Source organism: Streptopelia decaocto, assembly GCF_964273445.1.
Source record: "Streptopelia decaocto genome assembly, chromosome: 7".
NCBI lineage: Eukaryota > Metazoa > Chordata > Aves > Columbiformes > Columbidae > Streptopelia > Streptopelia decaocto.
This window is the reverse complement of record NC_138661.1, coordinates 16,733,964-16,760,105: the sequence shown is the minus strand read 5'-3', so window position 1 is coordinate 16,760,105 and position 26,142 is coordinate 16,733,964. Positions and strand designations below refer to the sequence as shown.

General features: G+C 44.4%; 1 protein-coding gene across 1 annotated transcript in view; it reads right to left on the bottom strand.

Annotated features, from left to right (window-relative positions):
• The window catches only part of PRIMA1 (proline rich membrane anchor 1), a gene marked incomplete at both ends in the record, with an annotated part of 49,423 nt that extends 23,672 nt beyond the window's left edge, over window positions 1-25,751 (bottom strand). Inside the window, 2 exons of the mRNA XM_082057390.1 lie at window positions 19,227-19,377; window positions 25,659-25,751. Of these exons, the coding sequence (XP_081913516.1) occupies window positions 19,227-19,377; window positions 25,659-25,751 (244 nt within the window). The remainder of the gene's footprint in view (window positions 1-19,226; window positions 19,378-25,658) is intronic.
• Window positions 25,752-26,142: the final 391 nt, after the last annotated feature.

Genomic DNA, 26,142 nt, shown 5'->3' with positions numbered 1-26,142 from the left:
AGTGACTTCCTCCTTCCCCCAAAATAGGGTGATGGATACTGGTAGAGTTAGCACATGAATCTGGGATGTACTCTACTACAAGTGGAGACTAAGCATTTTTATATTAGAAAGAGAGTGTTTAAGGGTAATTAAGGGTAATTATCCATTACAGTACCCTCTCTGCTCTGGTGGAATATTTAACTGAAAATTTACTTTAAGGTAGCATCTCTCTCTTTTTTTTAATTTTTTTTTTTACAAAGTCTAAATGCAACTAAAGAGACTGGACTCCTAATAAGAATTAAGTAAAGAAAATGCTCTGTCTCTGAGAAGTCCACATGAGCACAATGCCTTTTTTGTCTTAACCTTAAAATGTATGAAGTACAAATGTTAGTTAAGTTTACTTTCAGAGGGCCAACATCTTCTCGTATTCCCAACAGCAACAGGCATAAATAAATACAATGAATAAACAGACCCATTTCAGACCTACGCTGGGTGGATGGATTGAGTTTATTGAAAACAGATTCATGAAAAAGTACTTTTAGAGCAAAGGCATTCTGCAAACTATTTCAGCACCACAAAAATCTCATGCACTTTTTTTGACTAAATATGTTTGAAGGCTCAGCATAAAGGCACAGCTCCAATTCTAATGTTAGCAGGTATCTGTGCACACTTGGCTCTAGCCAGAAATGTGCATACCAGGAAAGATTAGCTCAGCTACAGAGGGTTTCCCTCAACGTGCAAGTGCAAAAATAGAGGTTGTGTCACTGGAAATGAAGTTTCCATTAAACCACAAAGAAGCCTCTAAATTCTTTTTAGTAAATCTCAGAGTGGGTCATTCTCAAAATTGCCCTGAGTTACCCAACCAAAAACCAGTGATGAAGCTGTTTTAATCTTCTGGATTAAGTGTTAAATGGTTTTGTGTATGTTATGAAAGTCACACATACTTGTACTGTCTGTGACAGAATACAGCAACAGGACTCAGAATTCTTGGATATACCCACATGTTACCTTTAGTGGTCATAGCTGTACTTTTTAAAGCTCAGATTTTGGAAATCTAGTGGTCCTGTCATTTATTTTTATTAGGATTACTACTTTCCATTGCAATAGGGGTTGAAGGCTAATTGCCCTTTGCATAAGAATGCTGGGACATTAGAAACCAACACCACCAAGTCTATCAGGAGAGGGTCAGACTCTATTGCAGGGGCAAGGCTGGGCTGAGCGGTGCCACTGCGCAGCCCCCTGCATCAGGGCATCCCCCTCCACCAGCTCCAGCCCATCAGCCAGCCCAGCAAAGCAAAACAAAACAAACCAGAACAAAACAGAATAAAATGAAACCAAACACAGGGCTGAGCTGGAAAATATCTCAGGGAGGCAGTGACCCACGGTCCCATGTGCAATCCCAGGGGAGGTGTCACTGTCTGAGGTCTGAGTGTGTCCATCTGCTTACAGGCTTGGTCCCAAGCAGCTAGTGAATGTGCACCGATGTGACGTGGAAGGGTGACAGTGACCCCTCTCACCTCTCTACAACAACAGCAGCTTCATGCCTAAAAAAGGAAGAGCGCTTTCAAGATAAATCAAAACTGATTATTGTTTTTCCTCCTGCTTTTATTCCTGTTCTTGCAGAAAGGTCAAGAGTGCTGGCGTAATCATCTTTATGAGACATCTGCCCATTTTTAATATTGTATACTCACAACAGGCTAAACCCTGCCATCTCTATGCCTGCAGCACTCCTCTTGCTATTGTAGGGCTGCCTGAATCAGCCATGCACTTTTAATTAGCATGCTAGGAAGCGAGATTGGATTTTATTTTGAAGGCAGCCTCGTATTCCAAGAGCCTCAAGTGTCTTATCAGCCTTGGTTGGAACTTAAAAGGAATTGGAGATGCAGGCAATGTGTTTCCGGCAACCTCTATGTATGTCACATAGTTTAGAGACCTGTTGATCTGCTGGCTAAGGCAGGGTTTGGGGTTCCAGTCTCATCACTCTTATTTGCCTTATTATTTTGATATATTCACATGATTTGCACATTAGCATGTCCATTTACAAGAGAGAGAAGCCACTGCTTCCTACAGCCATTATCACACTGTGATGCAGGAACAAGCCCAGAAAATGTGGAGAGGTTTAGATGTGATTTCAGATGTCAAGATATATGAAAAGACTCATAGGACATGCCCAGTTAAATTTGGAGAGGGATTTTGAATCTATTGCAGCTCGAGTCTCTTCAAAACCAAGTATCTCACCCAGCCCCCTGTGGAATAGAGGCATTCAGTGAATCTCCTGATTAACATGAAATAACTTGGGTTCTGGGAGGAGAAATTCTGCAAAGGAGCAGTTACACACACACACACACAGACACCAAGGCTTGGACACTTACTATGTAAGCATTGTGTTGTATAAAAGATGAGAAACAAAGAGAGTCTCCATCACATGCCCACATCTTTTTTGAGAAAGCTGATTTCAATGCTGAGCCTGAGATCTCTTGTCTACTTTCACATAAGGCCCTTTACTCCCTCCCAATAGTGTAAATTGACCCCAAAGTAAGCACTGATTAACTTAATGCTGATTAACTTATTGCACATCAGAATGAAGTCTTGGGCAGCTGATACAAAGGGCCAAGAGCTCAAGTGATGTAAACTAGTAGAAGTTCACCCAGCTGTGAGACTGGCACCAGCTGAGGACCTTGATCCAGCATCTGCATGATGACGCTCACAAGTGCTGCTCTGAATTTTGCCAAAGGTCAGGAGCTGGGTCACCAGAGCCCTGGTGGCTGTGGGCTCTCCAGGTACAAGTTTTGTTACTCAACCTGGGGTGATGTGGAGAGATCTGTGAGTCAGTGTCAGCGCAAGCTTCCCCTGTTTGCTTGCTGTATTTCACTCATCATGTAGGAACCACTATGGATATGTTTGGATAATCCACATGGTAGGAGCATGCTGTGCATATGCAGGGCTGCTAACAGCAAGAGGCAGCTGGCACGTGAGAAACAAATCCTTCGAAAGAGCCTTCCAATGAAGTCAGTGGTACTGCTAGACCTTGATACAAATATAGATCTTCAGCTGTTACTCTGAAAGCCATTTCAAGAATAGGGAAAGTATGCATTCCCTTCAAACCAGATCTGTCGACACTCTTGGATTTGAGGGGAAAGTTTCCCGGGAGGATGGAGGAGAGGAGGCTGACGAGGAGATGGGGGCCCTTGGGGGCTCCTATAGGGACAGAAAGCCATGTGTGCATGCGTGCCATGCAGCGGCTTCTCCACACACAGGCCCTGGGCTTGCACATGGCCAGAGGGAAACCTGAGCTCAACCACACTGCAACCACAGCTGCCCGCAGAAGGCAATGCTCAGGCTGGTGATCAGGTACAGACAGGCTCACAGAAGGAAAGGTTGCCATTTTCCACTAGAGAGTGGACTAAAGATTCCTTACGTTGGCTGAACATGTAAAGGCAAACATTCACATTTGGGGCACCTCTGTATATGTCTGAAATAATCCATTTTGAAGACAGAGGAGCTATGAGATATGAATGGATGCACTTCACTCTCTCCCTGACAGGTCCAAAACTCACCTCGTCAACCTCCCTTCGCAGTTGTTGCCCGCAGATAACATACCCAGCAATGCTTGAACTGCTAAAGGGGAGATGCAGGAGCACATCACATCAATTGCCAAATCCTTGGGGGTTGGGTCTGTTTCCCTTCCCAACTGGTCAGCCACAGCCTCGGAGACAGCCTGCAAGAGGCCATAATCTTCCTCTGCCTCCAGACTGCACAGCAAAGGCAGAGCAAAGGCTGTGAGCAGGCTCAGGGAGGGGAAGGCAGAGGCATTCCCAAATTTCAGCTATGGTGGATGCAAGACAGGAGGAGCCTGAGCAGGTCCAGCCTCAACCACAAGCTGGTGGCAGCACCATACACCATTGCCAGTGGCAAGTACACACAGTTAAACCTTGAAGAAAGATAAATTGGATTTGGCCACAACTGCAATATGGCAAATGCTTTGCCACATGGTAAGCCATGGCCATAATCAAACCTGTCTAGCTGTTGGCCAGAGGGCTTTGGGTAGGGACTGCTCCCTTCCTGGCACCCCAATGGCATCTACAGTCTCAGCCCCTTGGGAGGTATGAAATTACATAGAAGAAATACCGGGAGCAGACCCCCTAGCAGGACAGCGTCACATGCACTGCCGTACGCTTGCATATATTTGCCCAGAGAAGTCATGGATGCCACATCCTTGGAAATGTTTAAGGCCAGGTTGGATGTGGCTATGAGCAACCCATAGAGGTGCTTTGGCATTGCAGTTTCTGGGCGCAACGGCTGGGATGTGGCCCCAGCCCAGGTGCTGCTTCGCCCTTGCCTCCCCCTGAGAAGCAGAAACAAAGCAAGTTCTAAAGGAGAATTCCAAACACTCAGGCAGTGTTGCATGGATTAAATGCAGCAAATACAATACAATATGAGCTTCCCCAGGCTGTTATGCTCTAAGTGATGGACACACTGTTACCTGCTTAGTGAAACAGGGGGAAAAAGGCCGCAGGATGGGCAGCACAGAATGCCAGATTTATTAACAGCCATCATTAACCTGAGGGACCAGGCCAATGCAGCAGGAACATAAGGCAGGAATGGACGACAGTTTCAATAACAAATGAAGTCCATTTGAGGCAAGGTCATCTCCAGTAAATCTGAACATAATGGAAAGGATTTGGATTATCCCAGTCCCCAAAGAGGGGTGACCCAGAAACCTGCTCTGCTGGACCCGTGCCCTAAGATCCTACCACAGAGAAGAGGCACAGGAGGAAAATGCTACCCAGAAAGGAAAGACCAAGAAACTGCTTTAGACCAGCAATACCTTATTCCACCACCCTCACCTCCAGAGCATGGCTGTAACTGTACATGAGGTGCAATAGATCAGATTAAAGAAAATAAGAACCACCTAAATTTGGAGCAAATTTTTATCTGAAAAAAATAAATCTATGTCAATTTTCTTTCATTTTTTTTTTTTATGTCCTCATAGAACCGTACTCTTCCTCTTGCTTGTAAACTTAGGGCGATTTCCAGAGTGCTCTGAGCTAGTCAGGTAAACAACCACTACCAGGCAATAATTAGTGATGTGCTCAGCAGAAAGTGTGTCCTGATTTACTGCCTCCCTGGACGAGCTAGGTTAAATAATACTGGTGGAAATTAGCTATTCCTGTAGTAGATGATACTTCTGTTTATCACATTATGTTGCAGACAAGTTTATATCATGCAGCTGCTCCATGCATATGTTCCTACTACACTTTTAAGGGGATACTGCAATCACTACGCAGCGGGAACTTCTGCTATAATAAAAACATGTGTGGGTTGATGCTGGAGAAAATCCCTCCCCTGCAGCTTTTACACTTTAGATACTGTTATTCTAAACTCTCAGTTACCCTCTCTCCTTAGTTCTCTCCCCCTTTCTAAAAATATTTCCCTCCTCAAACAAGAAACATGCTCAGGTTTGTGCTTAGTTTTGGAGAAAGGAGTTTGCCGGCAGTGGAGGAAAGGGGGAGTTCTGCAGGAGTTTTCCGAAGGTCATGGGTGATAGAGGAGTACATGGGTCATTGCAAGAAATAGGATTAGAACTCCAGGTGAAAAAAGTGAGCCTGGATACAGTCAGTAAAGAGAGGAGCTAGAGGAGCTGGGTGGGGGAGTTTTAAGTGTGGTGCTTAAGATTAAAGTTTTAGAGGTTATTGAACCTGCACACATTCAGGTTTGGGCTTTGCAGTGGATCTCACTAAATCCCCATGTGGCTGTGCTGTCTTGGTAGGTCTTATGTGGCTGCTTTTCCCTGGCAGATCTGAGAGTCCTTTAGAAAATGGACCAAAATAAAAATAATACCAGATGAAAGTATCGGTCACCCAGGCATAAGCGAAGCATATTGTGAAGAAGCGTCTTGTGGCAGCTCAGTGAAAAAGCCAGGAAACAAAATATCTTTTGACTCCAGGCCAGTCCTACCCGCTGGATCGCATTGCCTCCTCCTTGGGAGTAGATGCAAACACTGGATTTGGCCATAAAAACATTTACAGGGGTGGAAATAGCAAACTGCCTTCCCAGGCAGGCGCCAGGTCTCTGCCCCAAGCCGGCATGCTGACGCCGTGCCCGGGAGCTCTGTGCGGCCGAGACCTACGGACAGAAATGAGGTGGGATCCCATAAGGTGCCCAGGAAGGCTGGTGCTAAGCTTGTAGGATAACTTGTATCGGTTCTGGCACAGCTGCAGAGGAAGACGAGTATTTCAGTTCAGAGTCCTACGTGTTTATGGAAGGATGATGATGAAGACAGCAGAGCAGACAAAGAACTATCAGAACAAATAGGGAGGGAAAGTCTGTGCTCCAAACAACTGGCAGTCTAAGGGCCAGATCCGCCAGCCTTAATCCTCTTAGGTTCTCTGTGAAGCTGATGGGACCCACCAGAATTGAGCTTCAATCCCACAAATAGGAGCAAAACACGGTTTCAGCTGCCAAGGTCTTTTGGAGGAGAGTGGGGTTAGTGAGCACGGAAGGAGAGCCTGTTCTCTAAAGCGTGATCTGGAGAAGCAGGGGTATTTAAAGGCCTTGTGGAAAAAAGGCTTTTAAGGAGATTACATCATAGCTAGCTTCTGTGTTAACACTCAGCTCTGGCATTTATCTTTACAATGGATGCTCACGTCAGCCACTGCCCTCTGATCTGACTTTGTCACATGTTTTTCTAAACAGCAGTCTCCCGATGAGATGCTGTGTCTCCCGATGAGATGCTGTTTCTCCCTCACCATCTGATTCTCCCTCAGCAAAAAGGACGGAATTGTTTTTACCCTGATTAAATCACACACTATCGGTTTCTGTCCCGAGCAAATGTGAACTGAAGCCTGTGCCTTGCAAAGCAGCCTCCTCCTCCTCACGGCAACGTGGTCATTCTGGAGAGCCTTGTGGGCACCATCACATTTCCCTGCTCTCTGCAATCTGGACCAGTGCCAGGCTGGGCAGCACCAAGATAGTCCTAGTGATATCCCCAGATATTCCTAAGCACTGCTTCCCCATCAGAGCCATCACTCGGGTGAACCCTGCTGTACTTGGTGGCCTGTTGTCCAAAACACAGGAGTCATCAGTCCGATTAGTGCATATTTGGTGCCTTTAAGAAACAGGTCACAACTTCCTGAAAATTTGCTGTTAAATTAAAACCCTGGAATTTATTTTAGAAGGTGACCTGATTTCCAGAAGTTCTGAGCACTCAGAGAGCCAGGATGCTTTAACTTGCATGCCTGAATGTAGATACAAGCTTAAGTTTAATCTTCTGAGTTTTATGATATAGCCTTTAACCTCTCTTCAGGCAGAGTGTCATAGCAGGTGGTGGACAGAAATTCCTCTCAGGATGTGGGTTCCAGCTGCAGCTCTCTCCCTTTCTCCTTGGCTGACTTGGAAAGATCTTCACCCCCAGCCTCTGATTATCCTCCAGGATGGAGACAGTAGTCCCAGCTTTCCAAACTGCTGCAAGATGTAGGGACAAAAAGTCCAACACAAGGCTACACGTCAGCACTGCTGTTACTCCTTTCCCAATTCTCTACTAGGGTAAATAGGTAAATTTGTAAGTACTTCTTCCATATTTCCACAAGAACCAGCTATTATTTCCCTGACCTTCCTGTCAACTACCTATTCAAGCAAACACAGCAGCGAGGCCATGGTCTACAACAGAACAACAGCAGCACAGCACTGACCTGGGGACAGTAATTCTCAGTTCTTTTTAACAGAGGCACCACTGAGAGGCACAGAGATGCGCCAGCACGGTACCATGCACTTCATTGCACAAACACACAGTCTGGCTCTCCAGCGGCGAGTGATGTGCACAGAGAGCATAGGCTATTCTTCAGCAGAGAAAAATCAGTGCTGAGGATCATCTGCTTGCCCCAGCAAACTGTGGCACCTTGTCACGTTACAGCAGTGAAAAGAGCATCCTGGAGAAAAGAGGCCTGAAAATACTGAATCTTTGTGCTAAGTCTGTCTTTGCCATTTAGGCGCTCTGATACCAGAAAGCATATTAACATATTTCCATCAGTATTTAATAAGCATGTTCACATGCACATCCCTCCCCCATACTGCTTTGGCTGCCACAGACTTCCTAGAGAGGATCTAAAAACAAGTATGATACACAGAGGTGAGTGAACACCCAACACATTTTAAGGATGAGCTCAACACCTGCAATAGGCTGTAATAAGCCTTGCAGACCAAGTGGGTACTGCAGCTCGTCCCCTGCCAACATGCCTTAGATATGCCTGTCCCGTGGCTGCTTGTGCAAGGAGACTGTAGGCCACCCTGCAGTGTGAGGCTCTGGCTTCCTCTTTGTGTCTCATAACAAGGTTGAAAAAAATCAGAAGCTTCTGCTTTGGTGTTTACTGTGGTGAGCCCACTGCCCACTGAGGCCCACAGAGCTCACTACACGTGTGAGCAACTGCAACATGCGCAGGAAGAGGTTTGCTGCTATGAATTGAATACGTGGAGACTTCTTCAAGCTTGTTGGAAAAAGGGCTACCTTTGCCTGCAGGCTTATGGCACTGGGCCCTGAGGCATTTGACATCAGACAAAAGTGTGGACCAGTGAAAGAAGTAAAAAGTCACTTCCAAATTGGAACTCACTGGCGACGGGAGATGCATTTTCCCACAGAGCTTTTCTCCTCCATCACGTAGCCAATATCACCTCCCAGATCCACCACAGTAAGGTAGGTATGAAAAGATAGTTGTCTCCCCCAGTCAAGCTGACTTGCTTTCCGGCTGTTTCAGAGGCTGTTTTAGGGCAGAAGATGTGCTCATCATCAGCTACCAGGTATTTCAGGGAGGGACAGGCTCCTGCACAGGGCTGCAGTTGCTGCAGTTGCAGAGGGCATCTCATGAAGAAGTGACTGCCAAGGAGCAAAGACGTGTGTAGAAAATTTGCCTCCAGGTCAGCAGTGAGGAAGCGCTTAGTAAACAGCACACAGAAAGCATCTGTCCTCTCCAAAATAAAGTGGAGTAGGCCATGGCTTAGGACAGTTGCTGTGAGTTCAGTGGTTTGGAAAGCTCATTCAGCACCTATCTGCGTTTTTAGGTGATAAAAGCCCTTGAAAAGCTAGCCCTTGCTTCTACTGAGCCTCAGGCAGCCTTGGATGAAACCCCTGCCCCAGCAGGCACTGTGAAGGCAGGTACAGCGGAGCCCGTTAAGGTACTGTGGTAGTGGCACCCATATGGACACTGTAAGTACATATAGTGATAGCCCTCCCAGGCTCTTAATTCCCATATCTGCTGATATACACTCCCTTGTCAGGGTTTTGTTGAAGTTGTATCGCCATTGACAGAGGAAGAAATAAGACATGATATATAAGACATGGTTTTGCACCATGGGTTCTTGTCCAGCCCCTCAGGCTGCCTCCTTTCTCACATTACCATGCGGTGACAATGTGGCCATAGGCTCTGCCTTTTGCACCTGGCATGGTGAACGCCTTGTCTTTCTTGCTATGTGTTGGTGCAGCCTCCTCTTCGATGGGTGGTAGGACAGGACATAGCTGATCAATTCTGTAACAATTACTGTTCAATTTTGAGACCAAAAATAATAATAAACTTCTGTGCTTGACATCCACTGGTCTCAAAAACAAAGTTTACAGAGATGGAAAAATATCTCAGTTTCAGATATGATAACTCTGAGGGGCTCATAGGGGAGTCGAATCTCTCAGGATCATCCAGCAGGTCAGTGGTAGAGGAAGAAGCAGCACCTGGACTCTGTTTTCACTGTTCCTCACAGGGTGGGCAAGATGCCTCCTTTGCAGGAGTCACAGTACATCAGCATCAAGTCCTCTGAAAGCTTATCCATCTTTTAGCTCTTGCAGTGAACAGGTCTTCAAAGGAGGGATGATATAAGCTGAAATTCAAACAGCTGAAATGTGATTTTGGAAGTCTAAGCTCCTAAACTGATGACCAGTCTTTCACCAGTAAATGATTATTAAGACACCTCAGGGCTGGCAGATTCAATGCCACAGAAAGATGATATTTTCTTGGTATAATATTCTATATATTATATATATCCACACAACTTCTTCAGGCTGAATGGTATCCCCATGAGTGGTGCCATCAAAGTGACCGACTATGAAATGTGAGTAAAATTCAGTGCTACTGGTATGATTAAGATATCATCTCTTAGATCCTTAGCAGCTTTTAAAAGAGCTCAGGAACCTCTAGATAATAGCAAACATTGGACAAGCCTCACAGCTTTGAGTTGGAATCTTCGCAAAATTAGTGCCTTCAGGGAAGGCAGAAACAAAACCAGCTTCAGCCAACTGCAAGCTGAATTTCCTAACACAGATTGTGGAAGACTTGGAAATACTTGGGATATTTTCCCAATGTATTAGTAGCAAGAGTTTCTAAGGCACTAGTTTGTGTCTGTCTCTGAAAAATTAATGGTTTACCTGTTGGGCATTCAGATACTCTATGGAGAGAGTGACTACAATAGACAAATACTTTAGATTGGTAAGTACAGATGGCTTTAAAGAGCTCACTTTATGAAGAAAGACATATTGCAAGTCATATGGCTATGGCTGAGTTTTAGGGAACAGCAGGCTGACTATATAGCAAATCCTTCTGTTAGTGTACAGCATCTATACAAACATGATCCTCCTGTTTGATGTTAGGTAGTTTATTCCTTGTATGACTTCAGTGGCTCAGTTATTGCTGGACGTGAGGGCTACAGCTATCACTTAAAAATGTCCCTGAGGAGACCAATTATTAATTCCCATACCTAGTGCACTCAAGTTCCTTTTCCAAATTATATTTAGGTCCAACTTAAGGGAAATAAAATTGAGGACCCACCCAGAGTAAAATGGAACTGAAATGTGAAATACCTTCCAAACCAGGGATAAATTTAATCCTAATAAAAATAAAATTATATTTATCAACTGATATTTTTTACGCAGTGTTCATAAAATATAGAATACTTAAAATGGCAATTACATCACATTAACATATCGAGTTGTTTCACCACGCCAAATGCCCAACATGAAGTCCTCAATCACCACTCAGAGCACATTTGTAACTCTCTGAAAGCTAAAAGACACAGGCTACCTTACAGTCACAAAAGCAAGCAAATTGGTTACTAGTTGCTATCTGCACTTTCCTCAGGCTTTGCACAGCACTCTGGACCTGCATAGGTAGGAGAACTCTTACAGAGATGCTGCTCACAATCACTCTCTCCAGAAGCCTACAGCTGTAGGCAGCCAGCGCTGCAGAATGATACCAAACAACTCTGAGGCAGAGTCCGTGCAGCTTGCCAAATCAAACCGAGTGTTAAACCTGACCCTCCCTTTGCTCCACTGGTGGTCATTTCCTTTGATAGGGGCTATGAAATAAGATTATGCACTGCTTTCAAAAGGAGAAGAAAATGTCCAGGGATGATTCAATAGAATCTGCTCCATAGGTAAAAGTCCAGTTTAAACAGCAGCATTTGTCAAGGAACAGATATTTGTATAAAATATTTCTAACAAATAAGCTGATTAAATATCAACTCCATTTAAAAGACACTTCAAAATTATAAACCAATTAATTCTAATAACAATTAGTAATTCACAATTTGATACATATATACACATATATATGGTTATAATGTGATATGATTTACTAGTAGAATTGTCAAATTAACTTGCATAATTATTAATGTCAGTTTTTGGCAGTGGCATCAGTTATTAACCTATGTTTGTACCATACTACTGGACACCACAGACTACTCACTTTAGGATAACATTCCAAAACTCCACACTGCTGCTTCCTCGATCTGCTACATCAACTTAAAATAACCTGTTAGATGCAATTACACAAGCAACGCAACACTTTTATATCATGTTTATGACAAAGATGCACAAAACCATTACAAGAACATACATTTATGTGGGTCTGCTTTACCAAGGTCAGCTGCTTAGCCCTCCCTGCCAAGAACGGCTTGTGCCAATTAAGAGTTTACTTCTGACTTGTCGAGATGAGGCACAACTCCTTCTGCCATGGGCAGGGGAACCTACAATTACTTGTAAATCAGCAGCCTCTGACTCATCAGTAACTTCACTGAAGATTTGTTATCTTCTTAATCAGTGAAATGGCAGGCATCTACAAATGGACTGCCATCCACACAGGGAATTAATGTCTTCAGCGTAGCCAACTCCTTTTGCTTAAAAAAAATAAAACCAAGCTGTTGGAGTATGAATCCCAGAGTAGAAAGGACTGTTATACTGCAGAATCAGTTTAATATCTGATGCTTCTGTTTTCAAAATTAGACAATGCTTTTAATCTATAGATAACAGAACTCCCACTGATTCCTGCACTGCAAAATCTGGCCTGAGGTGCTTACTTTTAAATACTTCAAAACATATGAACTAGGGAATTTTCAAGAGAGTGGATTTTTCCATAATATGGATTTATGACTGCATGAAAAATTCAAAACAAATCTGCAAGGGCCCAAAGCAGGGAGAAGATTCATCACTTGCCTAAACAAAAAATTAGACTCGACAATACATTTCAGAATTTATTGTGGTGAAAAACTCTGAATTGGGAAAAAAATTGAAGCTGTGATTGACGGTCTATTATAACCAGCGTTTTACAAAGATAGATAGCTTACAACAGCCCAATATGAGGAGATGTTAGGTGCACAAAGTGATTGTAGAATCCTATAAAGAAAGTATTAGTGTGAACCTTTTCAGTCTTACCTGCTTTCTAGTCACTAATCCAGCTCTTCAGCTGTAATATAACATCCCAGACGTTTCAACTATTTCAAACTTCAAATTTGATTGCTGCTTAAGAAAGCTCCTCACCCTAAATAATCTACTCATTTTGACTGGGAGGTGAGGACTTCTAACTTTTGTTGCTATGCCAGAAATAACTGCTCTAGATGCAAAAAATATGAGGATTTTGAAGTCTTTATGTCTTGGGTGATAAAATCAGAGGTCACTGCAGTTTGAGGCAGGAAATCTAATCAATGCATTTCTGATTTAGGTGGGTGAAATCTGCCTAAATCCCATCTTGGATTCTTAATGATTTGGTTCACTGTGCTAGCAGAGCAGGTAGTATCTGTGATGTGAAATCAACACAACAGGGACCTGGACTAGACTGCATGTGCCATCATCCATGACTGCAGGCAGTGGGGCTTGATTTCAATTTAGATTTGAAAGCCTCAAAATCCTACTGCCAGTTCTGTGACTTACAATCGCACAGTAAAATGAAAGTGTATGTCAGAGAAGACAAGAACTGAATTTTGGTTTTGCTTTGTAAATTATAAACAATGCTGTCACACAAGACTGTAATTCACAGAATGACAGCTGTGTTACCAAAACTGAAAGGGCTTCCCTGTTTCAGCATTCTGCTTGCATTTAAAAAAATCACTGTCTAGACCAGACTTGTAAAACAATATTCTCTCACAGTAGCTGTCATTACCATAAATGTCTTGGTGTAGGAGACAATGTACCCCCTACCATTTTAGTGCTACTGTAGGTCTCTTCCATCACTATTCAGTTTTGGTAGCTGCTATGTTGTATAAAGTATGGAGGAAAATTTTTTCCTCTTACTATAAAACAAAAACACCCCCATCTGTTTGCTAACAATTATTTTGGGGCATCAGCACTTAGGAGAAGTTAATCTGGGCTTCCTCAAGTGTGCTCAAATATTTCAAAATCACTCAGAACCAGTCCTTCTGGCAGAAGGGCCGTAGGTAAAGGCTGGTCCTGCCAGCTGAGCCATTAGGGTCAGAATTGCATCTGCAGTAGCTGTTTGGAAAGGTGCAAAGCATTCACAAAATAAAAGGATTACCCAAAGAGAAACTTAAAGTCAGAGCTCTCTGAGATGCTCAACTCATATTGTAGCAGCTACACCAGACTGCCTGCACCAAATTCTTTGGCATCTCATGTTTTAAAACACATGGTGGCCTCCAGGAGGATTAAAAGTTCAGTTTGCAGTCACAGCCTCCTCTGAACTCCTGAGGGACAATCACAGACCTCTGCCAAGGACAGAAGTCCTTTTGGCATTGTGTAGGCAAGCACATCAACATTGCTACCCATGTATTATAGTACAAGAAGCAGTGTGGTGAGCATTGGGACCATGTTCAGCTCTCCTGCTTGAGTGAATGGCCATGTGGAGTGCTCAGTGTGAAGCTCAGACTCATTCTCTGGATCCATACTGAGTTACCCTGCCCATTCTACCATCAGGATTTAGGTCATAGAAAAGCCTAAGGAAAAACGTTTCTTATTATTTTATGTCTCAGAACCATACCTGTTTTATTTCTCTAACAAGTTCCTGCTGTGAAAGGCTATGTTGCTAAAAGTCAGCAAGCCAAATCTGCAAATTTTGGTTGTTTTAAAACCTACTTGAAGTTCAAGAAGTTCCAGAGTGTTCCTGTACTTCAGACTCCTGCCTATATACACACATTGTGACCACCTGTCTGAAAAGATCTGAATGTCCTTAGCTTTCCTACTTGCTCTGAAGGGATCCAGCACACTTTCTGAAATTAAGCTGTATATTTGGGCTCATGTAGTTGCCAAAAACTTGCACCCTTCCTGCAGCTGCTTATTTTTATTTTGGCATATTCACCAGCCCAAATACTTAGCTAATTAGATGCACTATCTCCAAAGATAAAGGAAAAGATTTCACCTTGGAAAACAAAATCATGCAATTACAGCCTGGAGATTAGAGTCCACTGCAGTGATGTCATTCTCTTTGGATTTGCACTGACTTAATCGTGCTTTATCTCAACTGACAGCTCAGGGCAAACTTTCATTGAGGTCAGGAGCTGTAAAGACCTCACTGTGTACCTATGTGTAAGTGTCCAACAAGTCAGAGGTTAGTTCACGTACCCAGACTCAGCTGTACTAGTACACCTTGTAATGAAGTCAGATTAAAAATTTTATTTAAGTTTCCTCTTCTAAATTTTTACTGAAACAATGTTTGACTGGACACTCTCTCATCCAGAGAGGAGATGGCAGTACCATGGACTCCTCACCCAACATGTGAGGTGGGTAGGGCAGAGACAGCAAATGTTGCTAAACCAGCAACGGGGAGTTCATGCTGAGCATCCTTTCTCCTCCTTGTACCATTTTGAAGACGCCACTTCTGAAATATTTTTTCCTCAAACCTTCAGCAAGTTAAAACTGATACCGATGCCAGTGTATATCTAGCTTTAACCCTTTCCTGTTTTGAAAGCCTAGCTTCTTCTTCCAAACAAAGTCCTTTCTTCTTTATGGTGCCCCTGAAGAAACCTCTGGGCTCATAAAGTATTTAAGGGTTGACAACAGCTGTGTTTTAGATTTTTGAAGGGTCAACATAATTTGAACTAGCTTAATCTCATGGGTCTGTGAAGCTGCCTAAACAAGTACTCTATCTACCTTTTCTTAGTCCTGGCTGAAATCCTGAGACAAGGAGGAAAGCAGATGGGAGGAGAAAAAGAAACAGTTAAAGGCCAGGTTCTGAGAATCTCTATCTCCTTCAGGTCACTACAGCTATATCTAGGGAAAACACTCAATTTCATTGAAAGTTCCTCTTTTCTTTGCTGTCAGCATCTAAGCTTAGTTGGCCTTAGGCCCCTCAGAGCCTCATGAGCTTTCCCTTCACTTCATCAACGTGCAGTTTTTTAGGCACAGGTTAAAGAGCAGGCTGCTGCTTGCATAAGGAGAGTTACTGTGAAAACATCAATATGCCAGACGATCTGCAGGAACCACAATTGGCTCAGCCACCACGTCTCCTGCCAGTCCCCGCCACTTTGTCACATAATCCCCACCATCCTAGCTACTCCTAACATGGGCTGGAGCCCCTCTCCTTGAAGACCGTTGGTAATGTACACACCTATACTGAACCAGACAGCTGTATCTCAGTGGAATGCTGACAAACTGCATCTGAAAAGAAACTTGGGAAGCTCAAAACTGAAATGTTCCATGTGTCCCACTTTACAGAAAGAGAAAAGGTCGAACTAGCAATATTTGAGAAAAGCAGCATCCATGGGGACCAGTGTAGCTGATCCTGGCCACAAGGACAGGGGTTGGGAGGGACATGGGAAACACCAGTGGTCTGTATGAAGGAGTTTGAAATGTGGGAAAAGGATGCACAGGGTCATGGCTGAAGGAACACAAAAACAGTCTGTCTTTTCTTCCCTGGGGCCTGGAGTTTGGGTGGCAGAGGAATTCTCTGAATTTATCAGCTCATAATTTTGTTGTCCATGTTTGGAAATATATGGGCCACATGATCTAATTTAATTTCCCATATTCATATTGTTGAACAAATGACATGCCTCCTCAGGGTGCACTGAAACATATCCCACACCTTCTTGTAAATACATGAGAACAATAGTGAGGTGCCTCCTAAAGCCTGGAAAGCTGGTGTTTCTACCATTGCTCACGTATTTAGAGTGACTGCTAAGTGTGTGTGATTCTATCCATTTTCTGTGGAGGGAATTAGCTCATTGTCCCTCGGAGTCAACACAACTTTTAGCTGTCATTACACATGAATTCTGGAATTCACAACATTTACCAGATTTTGTGTAAGTCTTTGTGCAGGAAGCAGAGCTAAAGGTTTGTCACTGGATCAATCTGTCAATATCAAAATGTTCCTGAAAGTCCTCAGTTGTGCTCAAGCACAATAAAAACCTTTCAGACAGTGATTCAGCTGCTCACAGTTACCCAGTGTCATCCCATACATGCATCTAGGGTTTACAGAACATTAAGGTGGGATTGATGAAGAGGACACAAAGAGGGTTCCTTGCTTTTCCACAGCAGCAGCTGGAGACCAGACAGGACATGTCGAAGAGCACTAGGTAGCTTCATTTAGCAGATAACCGAGCTGTCGGTGTCTGTAGTAACTGGGCAGACAGGAATTTTGTATCTATGGACTTTAATCACCAGGTGCAAAACACAGTAGCTGTTTTAGAAGGATGTAGAGGTGATCTAAACCTCCAACCAAGTTCAGTTCGATGGCAAAAAGACCTTTTAAGGCTGCAGCCTTTTGTGGTTCACAAAGCTCTGAGAGCAATGCCAGCATCTTTATGAAGTGGCTCACAGCGCACTGAACCTTGTAAAGGTGAAAAACCTGCAGCTCCTGGGCTGCTTCTTTTTTGCAGAGGTCTTTCTACTACTTATCTTTAATCACTTAAAAAGTGCTAAGTGCAAGTCTAGCATCAACCACTTAATAATAGCTTGTCTTGTACCTTTACTGCCCTCTCCTCTGAATGCTGTTTGAAAGCGGTGTCTATAACATCAATATTTAAACATGAGGCTTGCTCATTCTCATAAAGATGGGGATTGCTGTGTACACGTGGGCTAAATCACAGTGCCTAGACAGCTGATAATAATGAAAGCATCTTTCAAGATGAGGCACTTGATTGCTGCTCTAAAGCTTACTGGTGAAAGGAATGTGTAATCCATTTTTTTTTATCGTATTTGAAACAAAATAGCTTGTTTAAATATTAGTCATCTGGATTTATTTAGCTCATTTTTAGAACTGAGTTAGCACCTGGCAATCCAGCCTGTGTAAGCATCAGGCTACCCCAGTTGCAGGCCCATTTGATTTCTCTTTCATCTTTTTGCAATGTGTGACAGACTTTTTCTTTTTTTGTGATACTATTTCCTTCTCACTTCCCAGGAGACAAATCCAGGCTCTCAGAGCAGCTGCCCGAAGGCAGCCCAGGGAGGGGACACAGCTGGGCAGCCGTGTGGTGCTCTCATCCTGGGGCAGCCGAGCAGCAGCGCTGGTCCTGGTGCTGGCACTGCTCTGCCAGCTCTTGTGTGAATAAGAGCAGCTCCCTTGGGACAACGGGGTACCACAGGTACAAGAAAACTCAGTGGCAAATTAAGTGCTTTATTTGCCAACTGTGAGACAAGGATCAAGGGAATTTTCTATATCACTGTCCATGACATTTTCCTGAACATTGAAAGAGATTTTTTCCTGCTATTAAAAACCCTTCATCTCTGCTTTCCAAACTGTCTTTGTACTTCCTTTCCCAAGTGTTTCACTACCTTTTTTTCCTGCCTTTGCCTTTATTTTCTGCAGTGTGGCACAAACACAAAGCATTCTCCTGGCAGAAAATACACCGTAAAATTCTACCATTACTCTGCCTGGCTAAAAGCTGTGCAAAAGCCTTCTTCATGTCTTCTGCACATCTGGGGATGGTGCTGATAAAGACAAACAGCCAAATGATGCTACCTAATGATTTCTTTTTCCATGGGGGAAGCACTGAGAAGGATAATAGATATACTTTGCAACACTGTTCCCAAGGGAGTTTATGTAAGCAAGGAGAGAAATTAATAGGCAGCCTTTTAGGGAGAGACAAATTTGCAAAAATACAGAAGCATTAAGGAGATTTGCTGGAATACCAAACACCTGGGACCTAAAAGCATCTATGCAGGGTCCAGCCCATGTCCCTGCACTCAACCAGCATGGATAGCTCCAGCGAGGTCTGTCCCCCTGCAGAGGGACTGCCTTGCCAGGGACTACCAGCACAGCTATTGTGCTGCAGAAGTGATCTGTGCATCAGGGACCACAGGAATAGCGATGCAGAAAGAAGCTGGCAGAGTTAGCCGGCAGGAACCACAGGCACAAGGTGTGCTGGATAAGGGGGTGCATTGGTGGAAATTAGGAGGAGCTTGGGTGGGCTGGGTAAGGCTTGGGAGCACTGATTTGCATGAAGAGAAATAGATGAGTCGTAGACTGTATGGGCATTAGTGGGAAAACTGCTGACTTGCCATTGACTCTTGACATGCCTCTGACTTTTGTATACAGTCATAAGTAATTTAAAACCAGTGAACCTGACTATGGTAAACCACTAGAGCCCCAGTGTCCTGAAGAGAGCCAAACCTGCAGGGTGGTCTAGGCAGAGTGTTTGAATTTTTGCCTGCTTATAAATTAGTTTGTCATGGAGCTCTCAGACCTCCAAGCTGCGCATCTGGCAGTTACCTGGGGTCAGGTAACTCAAGGGGAAGCACAGCGCTGTGTCTGTGAGGGAGAGCGTTTCCCAGGGTTAGGGTATTAGGAAACCATTTAAACCTAGGGAATAATATATAATGCAACGAAAAGAGGGAATTTCTCTGGCTTTCCTCCAAAAGCCAAGCATTATTCATTGATCAGAAAACAGATCTCCATCTCTACTGAGAACATTTTTTCCTCCATTTGCTAAGTGGAAAATGACAAATGAGCTAGCTGTGCCCTCTCCCACATCCTTTCTCCTTCCATCTGTCCAGGCGTCCCCGTTATTTTGCCCTCCCTCAGCGCACCACAACCGTACCAGCAGCTACTTACTGGGCACCACGTGCAGCCTTGGGGGTGGTGGAGGTGGAGGAGGCGGTGGTAACGGTGGAGGTGGCCTGCACTGGCAGATTTCCTGGCAGCTCTTTGTGACTCCCTCTGCTACAGGCTTGGAGCATGACTTCTGGGGCTCACCCTGAGTGATCTGTGAAGAAACAAGTCATTGCATGAGCAGCAGAAACAGTGAAAACTGATTTTCCATGACTGAGTTTCTTGGACTTGATTACCCAAATGGCATCTCAGCCCTGTAGTGAAAACTGAGCTTGTGTTCCTCACTAAGGCCACTACAAGGAAGTTACTTCCCTACATGATCCCCATTTTACATTTTTTTACGTAACACAATATCTTCAAGAACTCTTTTCCTTTGTCAAATTTGGTTGAAATTGGCTGGCTGGTTTCTGAGTTATAGGGTAAGGAAAAGGCAGGTTGTGGCAGACAGTATGATTGCGTAAGCCTTCTTTCCTTAGGAAAGCCATCTAGCAGCATGCATTATTCACAGGGTCGTTGCTGCAAGCCAAAGAGAGCTAATAAAAATTACAAGGCAGTTAGGGTCAGGATTATGTTCATTTTCCTTATGGCAGAACTAAAGCCAGAGGAGATCTCTCCTCAGCTTTGCCAGCCTCCCTTTGATGTTCAGAGAGCATTTAATGGAGTGTTTCATTTCTCACCACGAGGAGAGGGAGCCCATATTTTACTCATCTGTGGACTACATCAATAACACAGTCAAAATGGAAATGCCACAGACTGTGACTTGTAGCCTCCATAACATACAGTGTCGGTTAGTAATACAGCTGAAGATGATGCACTGCAGAACCCAAGAGTTGGCATCGCTTGGCCACGGACAATGATTTAGCCAGTACTAGTTTACAATATATTCAAAAGCTTGATCTAGTTGTGAAAAGGACCATTTATTAACAGCATATATTTCTTATGACCAGTAATATTTACGTGACCAGGAGGAATATTCAGTAGAATTCCTAATCTAATGCTATGAAATGAAGAAGAGTAAGTCCCTAATGAAAAGGAGATTTGCTGAACATCTCGGGACTTTCTGAGAAGTGTTTACTTCAGAGGCCTCTAAGTCAGCTCTTTCTCAATAGACTGATGCTCATGCAAAGTACTGGATACAATTTTAAGGCATGACATGAATAAGCAAGTTATCTAACAAGCACTTTAAATATAAGATGAGGAGAGCACCTGGGACAGACTTGTGTCTTGCTGAAACTAAGGACAGTTATGCTGGCATTCAGCCGTTACCTTGTACAGTTTGCTCTTGGGTTCTTGTCCTAATGTTAATAGTTTAGGCCTAACATGATCTTCTTTAATTATCTATTTTCCACAATATGTCAGTCAATACAAAGATGATGTCTCACGTCATACTTTCTGATCTGTTTTAGGCCTCTTCTGCACCCCTGCCTACCCCCAGGGTCACCCAGGGATGCCTTCTCCCCACTCCTGTCTCCTGCCCAAGCTTTGCCTCATTTCCCCTGACAGTTCTGGGCACAACAGTCTGTCTTCTCTCCCCTCTCAATCCTGTCACTGCTCACAGCTGGGTACCAGGGGTGCTGTGCTGCCTTTTGGCTGCAGGAAAGCTGCACACAGTCATTTCACGTATTTTTGGCCGAAAAGAGAGACATGGCTAATTAAAACAACATCACTGCACAAAGGACATGTTCACATGCGTAGGAGGTTTCTAAATGCAGAAAGATGCATTACTCTGGCCTCAGGGAAGCGGAGGTAGGGCTTTGTTGATTAAATATTATAGAGAGGGAGGAAAGAATAGAAGAGGCTATGTGTAGCTGATTTGGAAGGATGGCTCAGCACAGCACAAGTCAGAAGGCTCAGTTCTTTAAACAGCTTGTCAAAATCTATTACCAAACATAGGGAAAAACAAATTCAGCACAAGTGCTTTCCAACTTTCCCCTTCACCATCAGGTAACAGTCAGAGGATGGTTAAAGACCATCCCAGACAGCTTCCAGGGACTTACACAAACTCTCTGAATGTTCTAATGAATCAAAGTGACTCGGCTTCATAATCCCTCATGGCTTGGTAATAAATCTGTCACCTAAGAAGGCTTATTTATTTTTAAAGTAAGTGATCACAGCCAGCAGCATATCCTCCATACCGTTTCAGCTCTTCCACTACTGTTCACATGCTGGGCTGGGGTGTTGAGACCCTCCAAAGAGAAGCCCCATAGGAAGAGCACCCACTCCATGCGGTGACAATGGAACACCTGGGGTACCTCCTAGTTGTACTGGTGAGACAACATCTACTGTGCTCACAGAGGAGGTAGGACGACATCTCTCCACCAGCCCCAGCAGCTGATTTAGGAAATGACTATTAACTCCTAGCTACAATAATCATCCCCTCCCCGGATCCCAGTTGCTGAATCCTACGGCTTGGTACAGTCTTGCAGAAGTTAGTGCAATGGGAGAGGATGGAGACAGGGCAGAATAACACTGAGCAGACTTGGTGCCAGCTTCATCTGCAGACCAGAAGCAGCTTTGTGTATATGTCTGAAGACAGTGCTGGCCATGCAAAAGCTACATTGACTTATTGCTCTAACTTAATATTAACCAGAACTAAAGGCTCACTCTGCCTTTTTTTAGAACTATTGACTGCTTTTAAATCCTGGGAGGCTCTTCTACCTTAGGCTGTTAATAGAGTGTCCTCAGAAACCAGTGGATGTTTTCCTCAACTACTTTGCAGACAAGATTAACCCTATACATGCCCAGCCACTCTCTGCTCCTGTGTATTTAAAATATTATTTCTGGGAAAAAAAAAAAAAAAAAAAAAAGAAGTTGATTTGTCTCTCAATACCTTAGTCTGAACCTTTATCAAAATTCCCTACCATCATTTTGAAATGGTTGGGAAAGAGCTAATGTTTAAAAACATAGGCATTATCACTTATTTGTTTCCCTTTGCTTCTTATTCAGTGAAATGTGCAGCTGTTAGAAAATACATGTAGGAACACAGATATTATCTTGCCAGGGCTTTGTCTTGGAGGGTTAGTTTAAAATAATAAATATACTGTAAGTTGGCTGAAATCTGGCAGGAAAAGGAAGGACATGAATCAAGGTTGAGGGCCTCAAGGAGGAGAGAAATAGTCAAAGGCTGCTGCAAGAAGATTAACTAACAGTAGCAAGATAGGATTAAGAAAAAAATGACATTTGGCTCCTTTTTTTTAAAAAAAAAAAAAGAGTCCCACTGTTGATATCTATTAGTCTCCTTATGAAAGGAATGAAGGCTATTACTTGTGTCTTCTAAAGGTAAGCAGAGCAAATAATGAGAAAATATGCTTTAGGGAACAATCTTCCTCTGGCAGAGGATGATGAAATAAATTAGTCCATGTTCTTTCTTACCGCCTGCAATTCAAGGTAAGCTGTCTTTACATGAGATGGCAGGAGAAAAGAAGTGTGTTGAAAGAACCTAATCTTTCACTGCACAGGTTTGCTAATTAGAGTCCAGCCTCAAACTTTACTGCTTGTTTGTTTTGTTGGACAGTAGCATGGCCCCAGAGGGGCTTTGGAAGCGCCTTGCAGATAATGAGTAACCAGAAACCTGCTGGGCTGCCAGGCAGTTTCTAGCATAGAGACTGCTTTGGCAAGGGGTCATCTCCAGAGATGGACCACACAGGGCTTGTTCCCTAGTCACCACTTCTGCACCTTCCAGCCATTCCTCCAGGCACTGAAGATGCCATGAACATGTGTCTCCTTGACCTGTCTAAAACTTGGTTGCTTTTTGGCATGAAGCTTTCTTAACACACTTAGCAGTTGGCCAGTTTGGACAGATATGTTGCCCGGACTTCAAGCTGATGCATTTTTTTCCCTGCTCTAAAAAGACATAAAGAGTTGACTTTACGTATTTGTGCTTTTTATATGAACATGCTTTGCAAAAAAAAAAGTACAAACGCTTTTTAATATTCATGGCAATTAAAATCTGATCCACAATTATCCAGGGCAAAGCAAACAGAAAGTGGTAACTGGTGGTTTCCTTTTGCAGTCTCTTAGTTGAAGTTCATGTTTGTGATGTATTTCTTTTTAATCCGAGATTTCCTTCAGAAACAGTGGTCCTAGTCCTGCTTTGCATAGAGTGGAAGAATAAATCTGCATGTGGTCAGAGCTGTTTAGTATTTCAGTAGAGTCCCATGGGGTTGCAGCAGTCCATGAGCATGCTCTACAGAGTGAGATGGGAAAAGAGGATTAATACAGTCCCCGGAGGGTGGCCGTCTTGTGAATTTTTGAATCAGGTAAAAGGACGAAAGATTGAAAAGAAAAGTGCAGTTGACTGAAAAGGCACAGAGACCTCTAAAAGCCTGCTAAAGTGGCAAGAGCTTTGTGTCTTGGAAGCAGTCTACAGAGATGAGATCTCAAGATTGCTGCATAAATCCCAGGACAGCTCTGCATAATTCACATCAGAGTTAATCCAGATCCATGTTTATGAAACCAGAAAAAAACATGACCTTGCTATTCATCATGACACTTTCTGCTCTTTTTTTTTAATTATGTCAAAAGCCTCAGACAGAATCATCCCTTCCTTTTTGTCACAGTGCTGCCTATGACGCTAATAAGAAAAGATTGTGGGTTTTGGTTTTTTGTTTGTGTGGGGTTTTTTTGTTGTTGTTTGCTTGTGTTTTGGTTTTCTTTTTTTTTTTTTTTTTGGGTCTTTGTTGTTGGTTTGTTTTGTTTTAATAAGATAAATGCTTCTCCTCTGATTAGCATCTGACTGATTCTCTTAAGTGCCTCAAGGCAGGCAGGGCCTGAGGAAGGCCCTGCCACACATAAGTCACTGCACAGACAAATGGGTGAAGAGGGGCTGGGAAAAGAGATGTGAGAAAACACAATGGCTGCTCTAGATGGAGCAGGGACAGGGGAGCAACATGATGGGACATACTACTGAATTAGTTGAGGAGAATATGGCTTGCAAGACTTTGAAGATAAGAGCAGCTCAACATGGGTAAGGGAGTCACGGAATGGATTTGAAGATGAGGGAGTTTTGGCCACAGGAAGGCCAGCATGCCAGTGAGAGTTCCACACCTGCTTTTTCCATTTGGTACCTGTTGTAGGGAGCCTTAGATACACTCTAGTTTTGGGAGAGCTTGAAAAAGCTTGAGTCTGAGCAGATTTTTCAATTGCCCTACCACAGAACAGCAGGCACAAGTGCAGTTGATGAATGGGACAACAAAACTTCCAAATTATTGCAGGGAAAGGCTGGGCTCCTTGGCTTTTGCATTTTTCAGAGCCTGTTTCAGTTCTTACAAATGTGATTATTTTTGAAACATTGGTTTAGATCATCTGAGTAATTTGCCAGAAAGATGTTTATGCGAGTTGTTTTTTTTTTTTTGTCTGCTTGACTGACTGACTGATTACAAGAGAGAGGTTGCAGAAGGCATCTCTTTACACGATGCTTAGCTACCTGAATACTTGAGCAGGACAGCAGGAAGGTAGCGCTGGCAGAGATTTTTATGACAGGGGCATTGGTTTAAAGAAGGTTGTTTTTGTTGTATTTCTGTTCACTTCAATTCCTAAGGAGCAAAAATCCCCTTTGTCATTCACTGCAAAAGACAAGATGCTAAAACAAACAACATCTCTCTTTAATCTCTTGGGAGTCACTAAGTTTAGAACAGAGAGTAAAAGATGTAGAGTCTCTGCTGTGTTTTCTCCAAGAAAGAAACTGTGATTGTTCTGTTCTTGAACAGCACTTGGCTGGCTCATCAATCACTCCTCTGAAGGCATATATTATAAATAAACTTTAAAATATCAGTGACGCATTTGAGTTCAGCTTTGCTGCTGTTCTGATTCTCCAAACTGGATGGTCGCTCTCCCTTACCATATACTAATTTCTCTCAGTCCATCTTGCTGGTCACCCCACATTACAATCAAGGTCACACAACATCACAGCGTCGGAGTTGGCAAAAGCTGATTCAGCCCTTTACCCAGAGAATCCTCAATTCACAATCAACATCAAAAACCCACGGCAAAACATGACCAAAATTAGACTGCCGGAGCTTCACTCGGTGCACTGCTTCTTTCTGTGCATCCTGCCGCTTACAGCAAAATGCTCTTACAAACCCTCTGGCTGCCAGCGCACCGAAGAAAGTCAACTACATCTTGCTCAGACAGACCACCTCTAGTTCAGCGCTCCCGGGGGCTGGGACCCGGCCGCCCACCCTTTACACGCTCCGTCCCGCAGCAGCCGACATGGGGGCACAGCGCTGGGAAGAGCAACAGCTCTTCTTTCTCCGGGGGCCGCCTGCGCGACCACCGCCCCACCAGCACCCACCTGCACCAGCCCACTCCCCGCACTACCGGGGTGCCGGCCGGGGGGCTCTGCCTGCCGCCCCCGCACCCCGGCCCCGCCGCCACAGCTCCCTCTACGCAGGCGGGCGGGCGGGCGCGGCTCTGGGCAGGCTCGGGCAGCCCTACCTGGACGGAGCCCCAGAGCGGGTGGAGGGCACAGTGCAGCAGCAGGGAGGGCCAGCAGCAGCGGAGCAGCCCCAGCAGTTCCCGGAGCAGCATCTCTCCTGGGCGGGCGGGCGGGGGCGCGGGCTCCGGGCGACCTGGGGAGGGAGCAGAGCGAGCCGGCAGCAGAGGCGTTGGCTCGCACCCATCCCCGGAGCGCGACTGTCCCAACTTTAATTCTGGAGGGGAGGGAGGGAGAGAAGGAGGGAGGGAAGGAGGGGGAAGAGAGGCAGGGAGATGGGCGGGTGGGGAGGGGAAAGGGTGGTCGGGAAAACCCAGCGCCCAGCAAGTCCCGGCTCCCTCAGCGGGGAGACATGCCTCCACCCCCGCCCTGCCCGCCTCCCTCCCTGCCCGCCCCGCCGGCTGCCCCTCCCCGGGATGCTCCGCCGGCCGCCGCCGGCAGCCCGCCCGCGCTGGGGGCTCCCCGGCCGGCTCTCACCGCTGAGCC